Source organism: Drosophila novamexicana, unplaced genomic scaffold (genome assembly GCF_003285875.2).
Source record: "Drosophila novamexicana strain 15010-1031.04,08,12 unplaced genomic scaffold, DnovRS2.1 tig00000564-arrow-pilon, whole genome shotgun sequence".
Taxonomy (NCBI): Eukaryota; Metazoa; Arthropoda; class Insecta; order Diptera; family Drosophilidae; genus Drosophila; species Drosophila novamexicana.
This window is the reverse complement of record NW_020824810.1, coordinates 1,964,112-1,978,275: the sequence shown is the minus strand read 5'-3', so window position 1 is coordinate 1,978,275 and position 14,164 is coordinate 1,964,112. Positions and strand designations below refer to the sequence as shown.

General features: G+C 40.4%; 3 protein-coding genes across 3 annotated transcripts; all 3 read right to left on the bottom strand.

Annotated features, from left to right (window-relative positions):
- Positions 1 to 650: 650 nt before the first annotated feature.
- On the bottom strand, positions 651 to 1,975 carry LOC115762335 (putative gustatory receptor 57a). The gene is made up of 2 exons (XM_030704500.1): positions 827 to 1,975; positions 651 to 767 (listed from the first exon to the last, which is right to left on the bottom strand). Exons 1-2 carry the CDS (start codon positions 1,973 to 1,975, stop codon positions 651 to 653), a joined length of 1,266 nt encoding a protein of 421 aa, XP_030560360.1.
- Positions 1,976 to 2,873: 898 nt separating this feature from the next.
- Positions 2,874 to 3,407, bottom strand: LOC115762334. Its single transcript, XM_030704499.1, has 3 exons — positions 3,357 to 3,407; positions 3,134 to 3,292; positions 2,874 to 3,062 (listed from the first exon to the last, which is right to left on the bottom strand). Exons 1-3 carry the CDS (start codon positions 3,405 to 3,407, stop codon positions 2,874 to 2,876), a joined length of 399 nt encoding a protein of 132 aa, XP_030560359.1.
- A 776-nt stretch (positions 3,408 to 4,183) lies between these two features.
- Positions 4,184 to 14,146, bottom strand: LOC115762333. Its single transcript, XM_030704498.1, has 5 exons — positions 14,096 to 14,146; positions 13,874 to 14,032; positions 13,641 to 13,814; positions 13,400 to 13,583; positions 4,184 to 4,215 (listed from the first exon to the last, which is right to left on the bottom strand). Exons 1-5 carry the CDS (start codon positions 14,144 to 14,146, stop codon positions 4,184 to 4,186), a joined length of 600 nt encoding a protein of 199 aa, XP_030560358.1.
- Between the last annotated feature and the right edge of the window lie 18 nt (positions 14,147 to 14,164).

Sequence of the window (14,164 nt, the reverse complement as noted above, 5' to 3'; positions counted from 1 at the left end):
GCCGCATTGATAAAGCCCGGTGTCGGCTGGCTGGCAGCGACTCGCTCAATTTGCATAAAATTCAAATAAAATAAACGACAAACATTATAATCATTAGCCTGCGACCGCCTCCTGGGTGCTGTCCAGGCAGTTCCACGAGCAGGCGGGACTTTACCCAGTTGTTGCCGCCGCCTGATTGCAACGGGCGGAGCGTCCGCTGGGGCACGCTGACATATTTATGGAGTTTCTATGTTAACGAGCCGTAAATTAATTTAGCTAATGATATATGCAACACGGCAGCAAAACGCGTTACCAACTAGAGATGGACGCGGGCCACATTTCGTGAAAAAAGTTGTTAAAGAAAATGTGCTAGAAAAAGTCTGTATGTAATTTGTTATCCTTTTTCGCGACATTTTAATTTAAGGACTGCGACACTTTTATCGGGGCTAATAATAAAAATGCAAATGATATCGATAATTCGAGATAGGGATGACATTAACTGCGATATACAGATATATTTATCGATATGTCGATAGGTTAGGATTTATTGAGATTAACTATGATATTTAGAGAGTATTCAATGATTAAAGTGCCTGGGCTTTATTCTAGCCTCTGGTAGCTTCTCAAATAAATTTCGATGCCCGCGCACGGCCCGCGGCCATCTCTACCCATTAAATGCCTATCCAATCCTGCAGCGCGACTTTCTGCTGTTCGACCTGCTCGCCCAGTTTCTGTATCATGGCAAAAGAGATGAGCACCAGCAAATAGTTGAACACAATGGACGTGTACTGAAAGTGTACGGAAATTTTAGACGGACCAGCCGGACCATGACACGCGGCACACTTACCAGCGTAATCACGGTCTTGTTGAGCACCGTGCCCGTGCCGCTGGTGAATTCGATTTTGAACTGCACACGCCAGCGCATAATGGACTCGACCAGCTGCCTGATGGCGACGCTTTCCGGAAACCAATCATCCAACTGTTCCAGCAAATGCAGACACTTGCGTCCCTCGTCCACGCTGTGGCTGCAGTAGACTGGCCCGATGAGCATCTTGTAGAAGGGCACCAGCAGGCAGATGGACAGAAACCCGAGCAGCATGAGGCTCATGTCGTCCCCCGGCTCATTGCTGTTGTTATTGTTGTTGTTGTCGTTGGAGCGCCCGAATATGATGTAGAGCTCGCTGGTGCTGAGCGTAAAGTCGTGCGCCATGGCCGACCATAAGCTGAGACTGTAGACCCTATTGATTTCCTGTATCAGATAGTGTAGCTCTTTGACCATATCGACCAGGCTGCAAACGCGTCGCTCCAGCAGCTGCGGCTGTCCGCCAAAGCGCCTGTGGAGCAACTGCGGCTGCAGCAGCTGCTGCAGCAGGCGAAACCGTATGCCGAGCAGCTCGGCCAGACTCATGTGCACAAAGCCCGTCAAATGCGGCCCGCTGGTTATGATCAGGTAACACAAAGCGGCGGGCACCACAATGCCCAGCTGACGACCCTTGGCCAGGCTCGCCAGGCCCGTGTTCACAGCCCCAAAGTACAGCACGGCGACCATGGAGAGCACCAGCATGTGCTTGCGCAGCAGCTTCCTATAGTTGAGCCGTGCTCCAAAATGCCCGATCAACTGTTTGTCCAGCTCGGCCAGCCGCTGGTAGATGCGCAAATTTCGCTGTGCCCAGGCCTGCAGCGATAGCATTGTGAAGAGGAACACAAGCGTCGAGATGACCAGCTCCAGGCACATGATGCTCAGCACCAGCTTGTCCAGCCGCAGCACACGCTGACGCAGCAGCTGGTTCTGCATCAGGATGTGCACCGTGCCGGCCAGGCCCAGCACGGCCAGGCAGGCGCAGCTCAGCGAATAGAGGCGCGTCCATTTGTTCATTACAAAGCGGCCGCCGCGCTCAAAGAAGCCGCTGCAGCACAGTGCGAACTGCAGTCGGCTAATGAGACTCACGCATTCGTACAGCGTTTCCGGTTCCGGAAAGCAATAGAAAATGGCCATGCGGAGAATAAATCAAGTCGCGGTCAGGCTCGGTCGACGCTTCAACACACATTGACTGACATCGTGTTGGCGTCCACAATCCTTGTGCGTGCATAGATAATCATCTAATTAATAGCTAATTGTCATATTCCATGCTTTAATAAAGCTTATGGCATATATCTGTGGCAGAGGCAATCGATTGTAGCCGACTGCAGAATACCCTGCTTATAGCTGAAAATCGTTCTCGTTCCACTCTTAGAATATCGATAACTCGAAGACTATAGGAGCTTGGTTTGTAGTTTCTCCTTTTGTATAAACATTTAAGGACTATTTCACTTTTTGGGTAAGAATCGAATTTAATGGGTAAATCCTCGTTGCGCTTTGGTATATAGACACATTTTGGTGGCAGCTTTAGGAGTATATAGGAATATAGGACTTTGAATTGGTCGATTTTTTATACATCGTAAAGCAAAGAAAAGTTTTGTTATCGACAGTTTCAAAACAGAAGCAGCTGGGAGAAAAAGCACTCTCCTTCCACTCCTTGTCCAATCCATATTAATTTATTTAAAATTTCATAAATAAAATAAAGTATGAATTTAAATGCGAATCCCTTTATTTTTCACTTAAATACCAATTGATTGTTAAACCCTATTATTATTAAATGTTAGGCGTAATTATTGTTGAATTATTGTGCTTCTTTCTTTGTTTAATGTTGACCATTTCGATGGCTTGCGCATAAATCTTGATGAGACCAATGGAGTCGCTGGGCCTGTCTGCGAAATTCTCAGTTATTTTAATGGAAAACGCGTAAAAGCCTAACGGGAAAGTCGGCAGAAAAGTCTCATCAATGTTCAAGTTCCGTGCGATCAGATGATTCTATGGATAAAAAATGTCGCAGTGCATCGAAGTCTGGAATTATTTAACTGGATTTTACCGTGACTGGGCAAGTATGATTGACATTCGTATAGATCTTCATTACTTTACGCATAATCGGTGCATAGGGCAGGTACTTTCTGCTGGACAGCATATCGCAGGCATTGAATGTAACATTGATCAGAAACGGATGATATTGGTTGTTATTATTCTTTTTGAGCACTGCGAATTCGATCTGCAAGGTGAGTTATGTTCATTTCAAATGCGATTCATTTCTAGCTATAAACAACGCCTAGCTATGTTTACCGATGTATTACGCAATGGCAAAATGAGATCACAGTCCATTTGAGCGACTGCCTTATTCCAATTGATGGCCTTGATGGAGCACGAGATGTTCTCGACGCGTTTCGGATTGGCGGTGCACTCGATGTTTTTCAATTTATACACAATCTTTGGATCGGTGCACTATAGAAGAGAATGTGCCTACAATAATTGAGCAATCCTTTGAATAAATCTCATTTCACTTTACCACTCTCCCGACCAGCACAAGGCACACGATGACCGTCAGCGGAAGGTACATTGCGACAACTGCCAACTATTCGAATTAATTCAACTGATATTTATGTATATATATCAATTGATTTTCGGTTTAAATGTGCGTCTAATGTGCTTTTAATCGAAATATTTAATGAGGCGAAAATATCGCGTTTCTGAGCAATAATAGTTTATATTAATTTCACAAATTTGCGTCTGTCTGTGCGCCAAACTGAATGCGTATGACATCCGGAAACATAGTAAAAAAATAATATACAATTTTAAAGAGCTGATTATGCAGAGTTTATTTCTCGCTCGAATTCCGATGCAAAGTGCTGCATTCCACCTCCCGCCCAACGCAACGCGGGGCGCAGTCAAAATCGAATACAAACTAAGACCTACTTGGTAAATAGTTCGGATCATATGACTTATACGAGGCAGAGACGAGAGCAGAATACTCTGTAATGCCTGTTGTAATCATCACAGAGGACCCGGAATTGTGCATGGATCAACATTTAAATAGGAACAAAGAAGCGTAACTGGCTAAGGTTATTCAAAGAAAGAAAGAAAGATACAATGTCCCATCTCTAGTCCATTTAAACAGGAGTCGCAAAGTTGTCTAAAACGTCTCTCATATTAACTTTTTCCCATTAAAGAACAATATTGCTTAAATTTGAAGAGCAGAAGTAAAGAATAGTCGCTTTTCTTTCTCGCAAAAGATCGATTAACTTAATGTTTACTTTTTAAATGGTTTTAATTATTAGATTGAACAAACCATAATTGCGTGTAAATTGAATTAAGGTCGTGCACTCTGCCAATTCTTTATATACTCATATAGGTTCCCTTTTTATACCCTGAACCCATTAAAAATGGGTATATTGTATTTGTGCAAAATCCAAATGTATGTAACAGGCAGAAGGAAGCTTCTCCGACCCCATAAAGTATATATATTCTTGATCAGCATCAATAGCCGAGTCGATCTAGCCATGTCCGTCTGTCTGTCCGTCCGTCAGTCCGTATGTATGAACGCAAGGATCTCAGAATCTATAAGAGCTAGAGAAATTTTAGATTTAGATGCTCCTAGTTCCCGCGCAGATCGAGTTTGTATCCGATAATCGATAACTTACTCCGTTTCCAAGCAATCGATACAAATCGATATCGATATCCTGTTTTTTTGACAATTTTGGTAAATAATAAGAGCTAGAGTCACCAAACGTGACATATAGCTTCTAAAATAGAATAAATATATGATATAGGATTTTTCTTCATGGTTTTCCTTCTAGATTAATCTGGCATTCAAATCTGAACACCGATTATTTAGTCGAAATGCATGTCCAAATCTTACCCCAAGATTCGTATATAGACATGGGTCAAAATTTACCACCCCCATAACTCGGTCAAATCTCATCCGATTTTCACGAAGTTTAGCTTTTTCTTCATGGTTTTCTCTCTAGATTAAACTGGCATTCAAATCTCGACACCGATTTTTTAGTCGAAATTCATCTCCAAATCTTACCCCAAGATTCATATATAGACATGGGTCAAAAATGACCACCCCAGAACTCGGTCAAATCTCATCCGATTTCCACGAAGTTTGGCTTTTTCTTTATGGTTTTCCATTTAGATAAATCTGGCATTCAAATCTCGACACCGATTTTTTAGTCGAAATTCATGTCCAAATCTTACCCCAAGATTCGTATCTAGACATGAGTCAAAATTTACCACCCCCATAACTCGGTCAAATCTCATCCGATTTCCACGAAGTTTGGCTTTTTCTTCATGGTTTTCCCTCTAGATTAATGTGGCATTCAAATCTCGACACCGATTTTTTAGTCGAAATTCATGTCCAAATCTTACCCCAAGATTCGTATCTAGACATGGGTCAAAATTTACCACCCCCATAACTCGGTCAAATCTCATCCGATTTTCACGAAGTTTGGCTTTTTCTTCATGGTTTTCCCTCTAGATTAATGTGGCATTCAAATCTCGACACCGATTTTTTAGTCGAAATTCATGTCCAAATCTTACCCCAAGATTCGTATATAGACATGGGTCAAAAATTACCACCCCCATAACTCGGTCAAATCTCATCCGATTTTCACGAAGTTTGGCTTTTTCTTCATGGTTTTCCCTCTAGATTAATGTGGCATTCAAATCTCGACACCGATTTTTTAGTCGAAATTCATGTCCAAATCTTACCCCAAGATTCGTATCTAGACATGGGTCAAAATTTACCACCCCCATAACTCGGTCAAATCTCATCCGATTTTCACGAAGTTTGGCTTTTTCTTCATGGTTTTCCCTCTAGATTAATGTGGCATTCAAATCTCGACACCGATTTTTTAGTCGAAATTCATGTCCAAATCTTACCCCAAGATTCGTATCTAGACATGGGTCAAAAATGACCACTACCATTTCTCGGCCAAATCTCATCCGATTTTCACGAAGTTTGGCTTTTTCTTCATGGTTTTCCCTCTAGATTAATGTGGCATTTAAATCTCGACACCGATTTTTTGGTCGAAATTCATGTCCAAATCTTACCCCAAGATTCGTATATAGACATGGGTCAAAAATTACCACCCCCATATCTCGGTCAAATCTCATCCGATTTTCACGAAGTTTGGCTTTTTCTTCATGGTTTTCCCTTTAGATTAATCTGGCATTCAAATCTCGACACCGATTTTTTAGTCGAAATTCATGTCCAAATCTTACCCCAAGATTCGTATATAGACATGGGTCAAAAATTACCACCCCCATAACTCGGTCAAATCTCTTCCGATTTCCACGAAGCTTGGCGTTTTCTTCATGGTTTTCCTTCTAGATTAATCTGGCATTCAAATCTCGACACCGATTTTTTAGTCGAAATTCATGTCCAAATCTTACCCCAAGATTCGTATATAGACATGGGTAAAAAATTACCACCCCCATAACTCGGTCAAATCTCTTCCGATTTCCACGAAGCTTGGCATTTTCTTCATGGTTTTCCTTCTAGATTAATCTGGCATTCAAATCTCGACACCGATTTTTTAGTCGAAATTCATGTCCAAATCTTACCCCAAGATTCGTATATAGACATGAGTAAAAAATTACCACCCCCATAACTCGGTCAAATCTCTTCCGATTTCCACGAAGCTTGGCGTTTTCTTCATGGTTTTCCTTCTAGATTAATCTGGCATTCAAATCTGAACATCGATTTTTAGTCGAAATTCATGTCCAAATCTTACCCCAAGATTCGTATATAGACATGGGTCAAAAATTACCACCCCCATAACTCGGTCAAATCTCTTCCGATTTCCACGAAGCTTGGCGTTTTCTTCATGGTTTTCCTTCTAGATTAATCTGGCATTCAAATCTGAACATCGATTTTTAGTCGAAATTCATGTCCAAATCTTACCCCAAGATTCGTATATAGACATGGGTCAAAAATTACCACCCCCATAACTCGGTCAAATCTCTTCCGATTTCCACGAAGCTTGGCGTTTTCTTCATGGTTTTCCTTCTAGATTAATCTGGCATTCAAATCTCGACACCGATTTTTTAGTCGAAATTCATGTCCAAATCTTACCCCAAGATTCGTATATAGACATGGGTAAAAAATTACCACCCCCATAACTCGGTCAAATCTCTTCCGATTTCCACGAAGCTTGGCATTTTCTTCATGGTTTTCCTTCTAGATTAATCTGGCATTCAAATCTCGACACCGATTTTTTAGTCGAAATTCATGTCCAAATCTTACCCCAAGATTCGTATATAGACATGAGTAAAAAATTACCACCCCCATAACTCGGTCAAATCTCTTCCGATTTCCACGAAGCTTGGCGTTTTCTTCATGGTTTTCCTTCTAGATTAATCTGGCATTCAAATCTGAACATCGATTTTTAGTCGAAATTCATGTCCAAATCTTACCCCAAGATTCGTATATAGACATGGGTCAAAAATTACCACCCCCATAACTCGGTCAAATCTCTTCCGATTTCCACGAAGCTTGGCGTTTTCTTCATGGTTTTCCTTCTAGATTAATCTGGCATTCAAATCTGAACATCGATTTTTAGTCGAAATTCATGTCCAAATCTTACCCCAAGATTCGTATATAGACATGGGTCAAAAATTACCACCCCCATAACTCGGTCAAATCTCTTCCGATTTCCACGAAGCTTGGCGTTTTCTTCATGGTTTTCCTTCTAGATTAATCTGGCATTCAAATCTCGACACCGATTTTTTAGTCGAAATTCATGTCCAAATCTTACCCCAAGATTCGTATATAGACATGGGTAAAAAATTACCACCCCCATAACTCGGTCAAATCTCTTCCGATTTCCACGAAGCTTGGCATTTTCTTCATGGTTTTCCTTCTAGATTAATCTGGCATTCAAACCTCGACACCGATTTTTTAGTCGAAATTCATGTCCAAATCTTACCCCAAGATTCGTATCTAGACATGGGTCAAAATTTACCACCCCCATAACTCGGTCAAATCTCATCCGATTTTCACGAAGTTTGGCTTTTTCTTCATGGTTTTCCCTCTAGATTAATGTGGCATTCAAATCTCGACACCGATTTTTTAGTCGAAATTCATGTCCAAATCTTACCCCAAGATTCGTATCTTGACATGGGTCAAAAATGACCACTACCATTTCTCGGCCAAATCTCATCCGATTTTCACGAAGTTTGGCTTTTTCTTCATGGTTTTCCCTCTAGATTAATGTGGCATTTAAATCTCGACACCGATTTTTTGGTCGAAATTCATGTCCAAATCTTACCCCAAGATTCGTATATAGACATGGGTCAAAAATTACCACCCCCATATCTCGGTCAAATCTCATCCGATTTTCACGAAGTTTGGCTTTTTCTTCATGGTTTTCCCTTTAGATTAATCTGGCATTCAAATCTCGACACCGATTTTTTAGTCGAAATTCATGTCCAAATCTTACCCCAAGATTCGTATATAGACATGGGTCAAAAATTACCACCCCCATAACTCGGTCAAATCTCTTCCGATTTCCACGAAGCTTGGCGTTTTCTTCATGGTTTTCCTTCTAGATTAATCTGGCATTCAAATCTCGACACCGATTTTTTAGTCGAAATTCATGTCCAAATCTTACCCCAAGATTCGTATATAGACATGGGTAAAAAATTACCACCCCCATAACTCGGTCAAATCTCTTCCGATTTCCACGAAGCTTGGCATTTTCTTCATGGTTTTCCTTCTAGATTAATCTGGCATTCAAATCTCGACACCGATTTTTTAGTCGAAATTCATGTCCAAATCTTACCCCAAGATTCGTATATAGACATGAGTAAAAAATTACCACCCCCATAACTCGGTCAAATCTCTTCCGATTTCCACGAAGCTTGGCGTTTTCTTCATGGTTTTCCTTCTAGATTAATCTGGCATTCAAATCTGAACATCGATTTTTAGTCGAAATTCATGTCCAAATCTTACCCCAAGATTCGTATATAGACATGGGTCAAAAATTACCACCCCCATAACTCGGTCAAATCTCTTCCGATTTCCACGAAGCTTGGCGTTTTCTTCATGGTTTTCCTTCTAGATTAATCTGGCATTCAAATCTGAACATCGATTTTTAGTCGAAATTCATGTCCAAATCTTACCCCAAGATTCGTATATAGACATGGGTCAAAAATTACCACCCCCATAACTCGGTCAAATCTCTTCCGATTTCCACGAAGCTTGGCGTTTTCTTCATGGTTTTCCTTCTAGATTAATCTGGCATTCAAATCTCGACACCGATTTTTTAGTCGAAATTCATGTCCAAATCTTACCCCAAGATTCGTATATAGACATGGGTAAAAAATTACCACCCCCATAACTCGGTCAAATCTCTTCCGATTTCCACGAAGCTTGGCATTTTCTTCATGGTTTTCCTTCTAGATTAATCTGGCATTCAAACCTCGACACCGATTTTTTAGTCGAAATTCATGTCCAAATCTTACCCCAAGATTCGTATATAGACATGGGTAAAAAATTACCACCCCCATAACTCGGTCAAATCTCTTCCGATTTCCACGAAGCTTGGCATTTTCTTCATGGTTTTCCTTCTAGATTAATCTGGCATTCAAATCTCGACACCGATTTTTTAGTCGAAATTCATGTCCAAATCTTACCCCAAGATTCGTATATAGACATGAGTAAAAAATTACCACCCCCATAACTCGGTCAAATCTCTTCCGATTTCCACGAAGCTTGGCGTTTTCTTCATGGTTTTCCTTCTAGATTAATCTGGCATTCAAATCTGAACATCGATTTTTAGTCGAAATTCATGTCCAAATCTTACCCCAAGATTCGTATATAGACATGGGTCAAAAATTACCACCCCCATAACTCGGTCAAATCTCATCCGATTTTCACGAAGTTTGGCTTTTTCTTTATGGTTTTCCCTCTAGATTAATGTGGAATTAAAATCTCGACACCGATTTTTTGGTCGAAATTCATGTCCAAATCTAGCCCCAAGATTCGTATATAGACATGGGTCAAAAATGACCACCCCCATATCGCGGCCAAATCTCATCCGATTTTCACGAAGCTTGGCTTTTTCTTTATGGTTTTCCCTTTAAATTAATCTGGCATTCAAATCTCGACACCGATTTTTTGGTCGAAATTCATGTCCAAATCTTACCCCAAGATTCGTATATAGACATGGGTCAAAAATGACCACCCCCATAACTCGGTCAAATCTCATCCGATTTTCACGAAGTTTGGCTTTTTCTTCATGGGTTTCCCTCTAGATTAATGTGGCATTTAAATCTCGACACCGATTTTTTGGTCGAAATTCATGTCCAAATCTTACCCCAAGATTCGTATATAGACATGGGTCAAAAATGACCACTCCCATTTCTCGGCCAAATCTCATCCGATTTTCACGAAGTTTGGAGTTTTCTTCATGGGTTTCCCTCTAGATTAATGTGGCATTCAAATCTCGACACCGATTTTTTAGTCGAAATTCAGTCCAAATCTTACCCCAAGATTCGTATATAGACATGGGTCAAAAATGACCACTACCATTTCTCGGCCAAATCTCATCCGATTTTCACGAAGTTTGGCTTTTTCTTCATGGTTTTCCCTCTAGATTAATGTGGCATTCAAATCTCGACACCGATTTTTTGGTCGAAATTCATGTCCAAATCTTACCCCAAGATTCGTATATAGACATGGGTCAAAAATTACCACCCCCATAACTCGGTCAAATCTCATCCGATTTTCACGAAGTTTGGCTTTTTCTTTATGGTTTTCCCTCTAGATTAATGTGGAATTAAAATCTCGACACCGATTTTTTGGTCGAAATTCATGTCCAAATCTAACCCCAAGATTCGTATATAGACATGGGTCAAAAATGACCACCCCCATATCGCGGCCAAATCTCATCCGATTTTCACGAAGCTTGGCTTTTTCTTTATGGTTTTCCCTTTAAATTAATCTGGCATTCAAATCTCGACACCGATTTTTTGGTCGAAATTCATGTCCAAATCTTATCCCAAGATTCGTATATAGACATGGGTCAAAAATGACCACTCCCATTTCTCGGCCAAATCTCATCCGATTTTCACGAAGTTTGGAGTTTTCTTCATGGTTTTCCCTCTAGATTAATGTGGCATTCAAATCTCGACACCGATTTTTTGGTCGAAATTCATGTCCAAATCTTACCCCAAGATTCGTATATAGACATGGGTCAAAGATTACCACCCCCATAACTCGGTCAAATCACTTCCGATTCCCACGAAGCTTGGCGTTTTCTTCATGGTTTTCCTTCTAGATTAATCTGGCATTCAAATCTGAACATCGATTTTTAGTCGAAATTCATGTCCAAATCTTACCCCAAGATTCGTATCTATACATGAGTCAAAATTTACCACCCCCATAACTCGGTCAAATCTCATCCGATTTTCACGAAGCTTGGCTTTTTCTTTATGGTTTTCCCTTTAAATTAATCTGGCATTCAAATCTCGACACCGATTTTTTAGTCGAAATTCATGTCCAAATCTAACCCCAAGATTCGTATATAGACATGGGTCAAAAATGACCACCCCCATATCGCGGCCAAATCTCATCCGATTTTCACGAAGCTTGGCTTTTTCTTCATGGTTTTCCCTCTAGATTAATGTGGCATTCAAATCTCGACACCGATTTTTTGGTCGAAATTCATGTCCAAATCTTACCCCAAGATTCGTATATAGACATGGGTCAAAGATTACCACCCCCATAACTCGGTCAAATCACTTCCGATTCCCACGAAGCTTGGCGTTTTCTTCATGGTTTTCCTTCTAGATTAATCTGGCATTCAAATCTGAACATCGATTTTTAGTCGAAATTCATGTCCAAATCTTACCCCAAGATTCGTATCTATACATGAGTCAAAATTTACCACCCCCATAACTCGGTCAAATCTCATCCGATTTTCACGAAGCTTGGCTTTTTCTTTATGGTTTTCCCTTTAAATTAATCTGGCATTCAAATCTCGACACCGATTTTTTAGCCGAAATTCATGTCCAAATCTAACCCCAAGATTCGTATATAGACATGGGTCAAAATTTACCACCCCCATAACTCGGTCAAATCTCATCCGATTTCCACGAAGTTTGGCTTTTTCTTCATGGTTTTCCCTCTAGATTAATGTGGAACTAAAATCTCGACACCGATTTTTTGGTCGAAATTCATGTCCAAATCTTACCCCAAGATTCGTATATAGACATGGGTCAAAAATGACCACCCCCATATCTCGGCCAAATCTCATCCGATTTTCACGAAGTTTGGCTTTTTCTTTATGGTTTTCCCTTTAGATTAATCTGGCATTCAAATCTCGACACCGATTTTTTAGTCGAAATTCATGTCCAAATCTTACCCCAAGATTCGTATATAGACATGGGTCAAAATTTACCACCCCAATATCTCGGCCAAATCTCATCAGATTTTCACGAAGTTTGGCTTTTTCTTCATGGTTTTCCCTCTAGATTAATCTGGCATTCAAATTTGAACATCGATTTTTAGTCGAAATTCATGTCCAAATCTTACCCCAAGATTCGTATCTATACATGAGTCAAAATTTACCACCCCCATAACTCGGTCAAATCTCATCCGATTTTCACGAAGCTTGGCTTTTTCTTTATGGTTTTCCCTTTAAATTAATCTGGCATTCAAATCTCGACACCGATTTTTTAGCCGAAATTCATGTCCAAATCTAACCCCAAGATTCGTATATAGACATGGGTCAAAATTTACCACCCCCATAACTCGGTCAAATTTCATCCGATTTCCACGAAGTTTGGCTTTTTCTTCATGGTTTTCCCTCTAGATTAATGTGGAACTAAAATCTCGACACCGATTTTTTGGTCGAAATTCATGTCCAAATCTTACCCCAAGATTCGTATATAGACATGGGTCAAAAATGACCACCCCCATATCTCGGCCAAATCTCATCCGATTTTCACGAAGTTTGGCTTTTTCTTTATGGTTTTCCCTTTAGATTAATCTGGCATTCAAATCTCGACACCGATTTTTTAGTCGAAATTCATGTCCAAATCTTACCCCAAGATTCGTATATAGACATGGGTCAAAATTTACCACCCCAATAACTCGGTCAAATCTCATCCGATTTTCACGAAGTTTGGCTTTTTATACCCTGAAACCATTAAAAATGGGTACAAGGGTATATTGTATTTGTGCAAAATCCAAATGTATGTAACAGGCAGAAGGAAGCATCTCCGACCCCATAAAGTATATATATTCTTGATCAGCATCAATAGCCGAGTCGATCTAGCCATGTCCGTCTGTCTGTCCGTCCGAAATTTTAGATGTAGATGCTCCTAGCTCCCGCGCAGATCGAGTTTGTTTCCGATAATCGATAACTTGCTCCGTTTCCAAGCAATCGGTAAAAATCTATATCGATATCCTGTTATAATAAGAGCTAGAGTCACCAAACTTGACATATAGCTTCTAAAATAGAATATATATATGCATTTGATGTTGGAAGAAGAGGGTTCAGGGTATCCCCTAGTCGGGAGCTCCCGACTAGAACCTCTTACTTGTTTTATTCTTTGTTTTTACCATTTCCCTAGCTTGAACGTAGAATTTTATGACGCCAGCGGTTCTGCTTGATCGATCCGCGTAGTTCTCAATGACTTTCAGGTAAATTTGATAGAAGGCCAAAGGGAATCTGGGCAAAATATTTTCATCAATGTACAGATTTCTTGCAATTAGATGCCCCGGCTGGATAAAGAAATATATATTTGATAAAAGCTCTTCAAGCAAACCTAATCAGTTTACCATAATTGGACAGCTGTGATTAACATTCGTATGTTTTTTGAGTATTTTCCAAAATATTGTGCCGTACGGTATGAAGTTTCTTTTGGATATGACATCGCACATATTCACGGTCACGTTGACCAGAAAGGGATGATATCGATTGTTGTCGCTCTTCTTAAACACTTCAATTTGCACCTGTGTGTTCATCGAACTCTTTAGACTGGTTTACACGTGTGTTTTTCTCGTAGGCTTACCGATGTGTTTGCCAAAGGTGTAATGAGATCACAGTCCATTTGGGCAACCGCTTTATTCCAGTTAACAGCCTTAATGCGACAACTCGAATTTACCACGAATGCGGGATCGGGAAAGCATTCTATATTTGTGGATTTGTACACTATCTGGGAATTGGGTCTCTATAAAACAAATCTTTGCATGTTATTCAATAAAAGATTTCAGAAATTTCCTCAAGGTTTTACCACTTGCGAGAGTTGCGAAAGGCAGAGAATAACTACAAATGTTAAATGCATATTTACAACTGGCTGAAT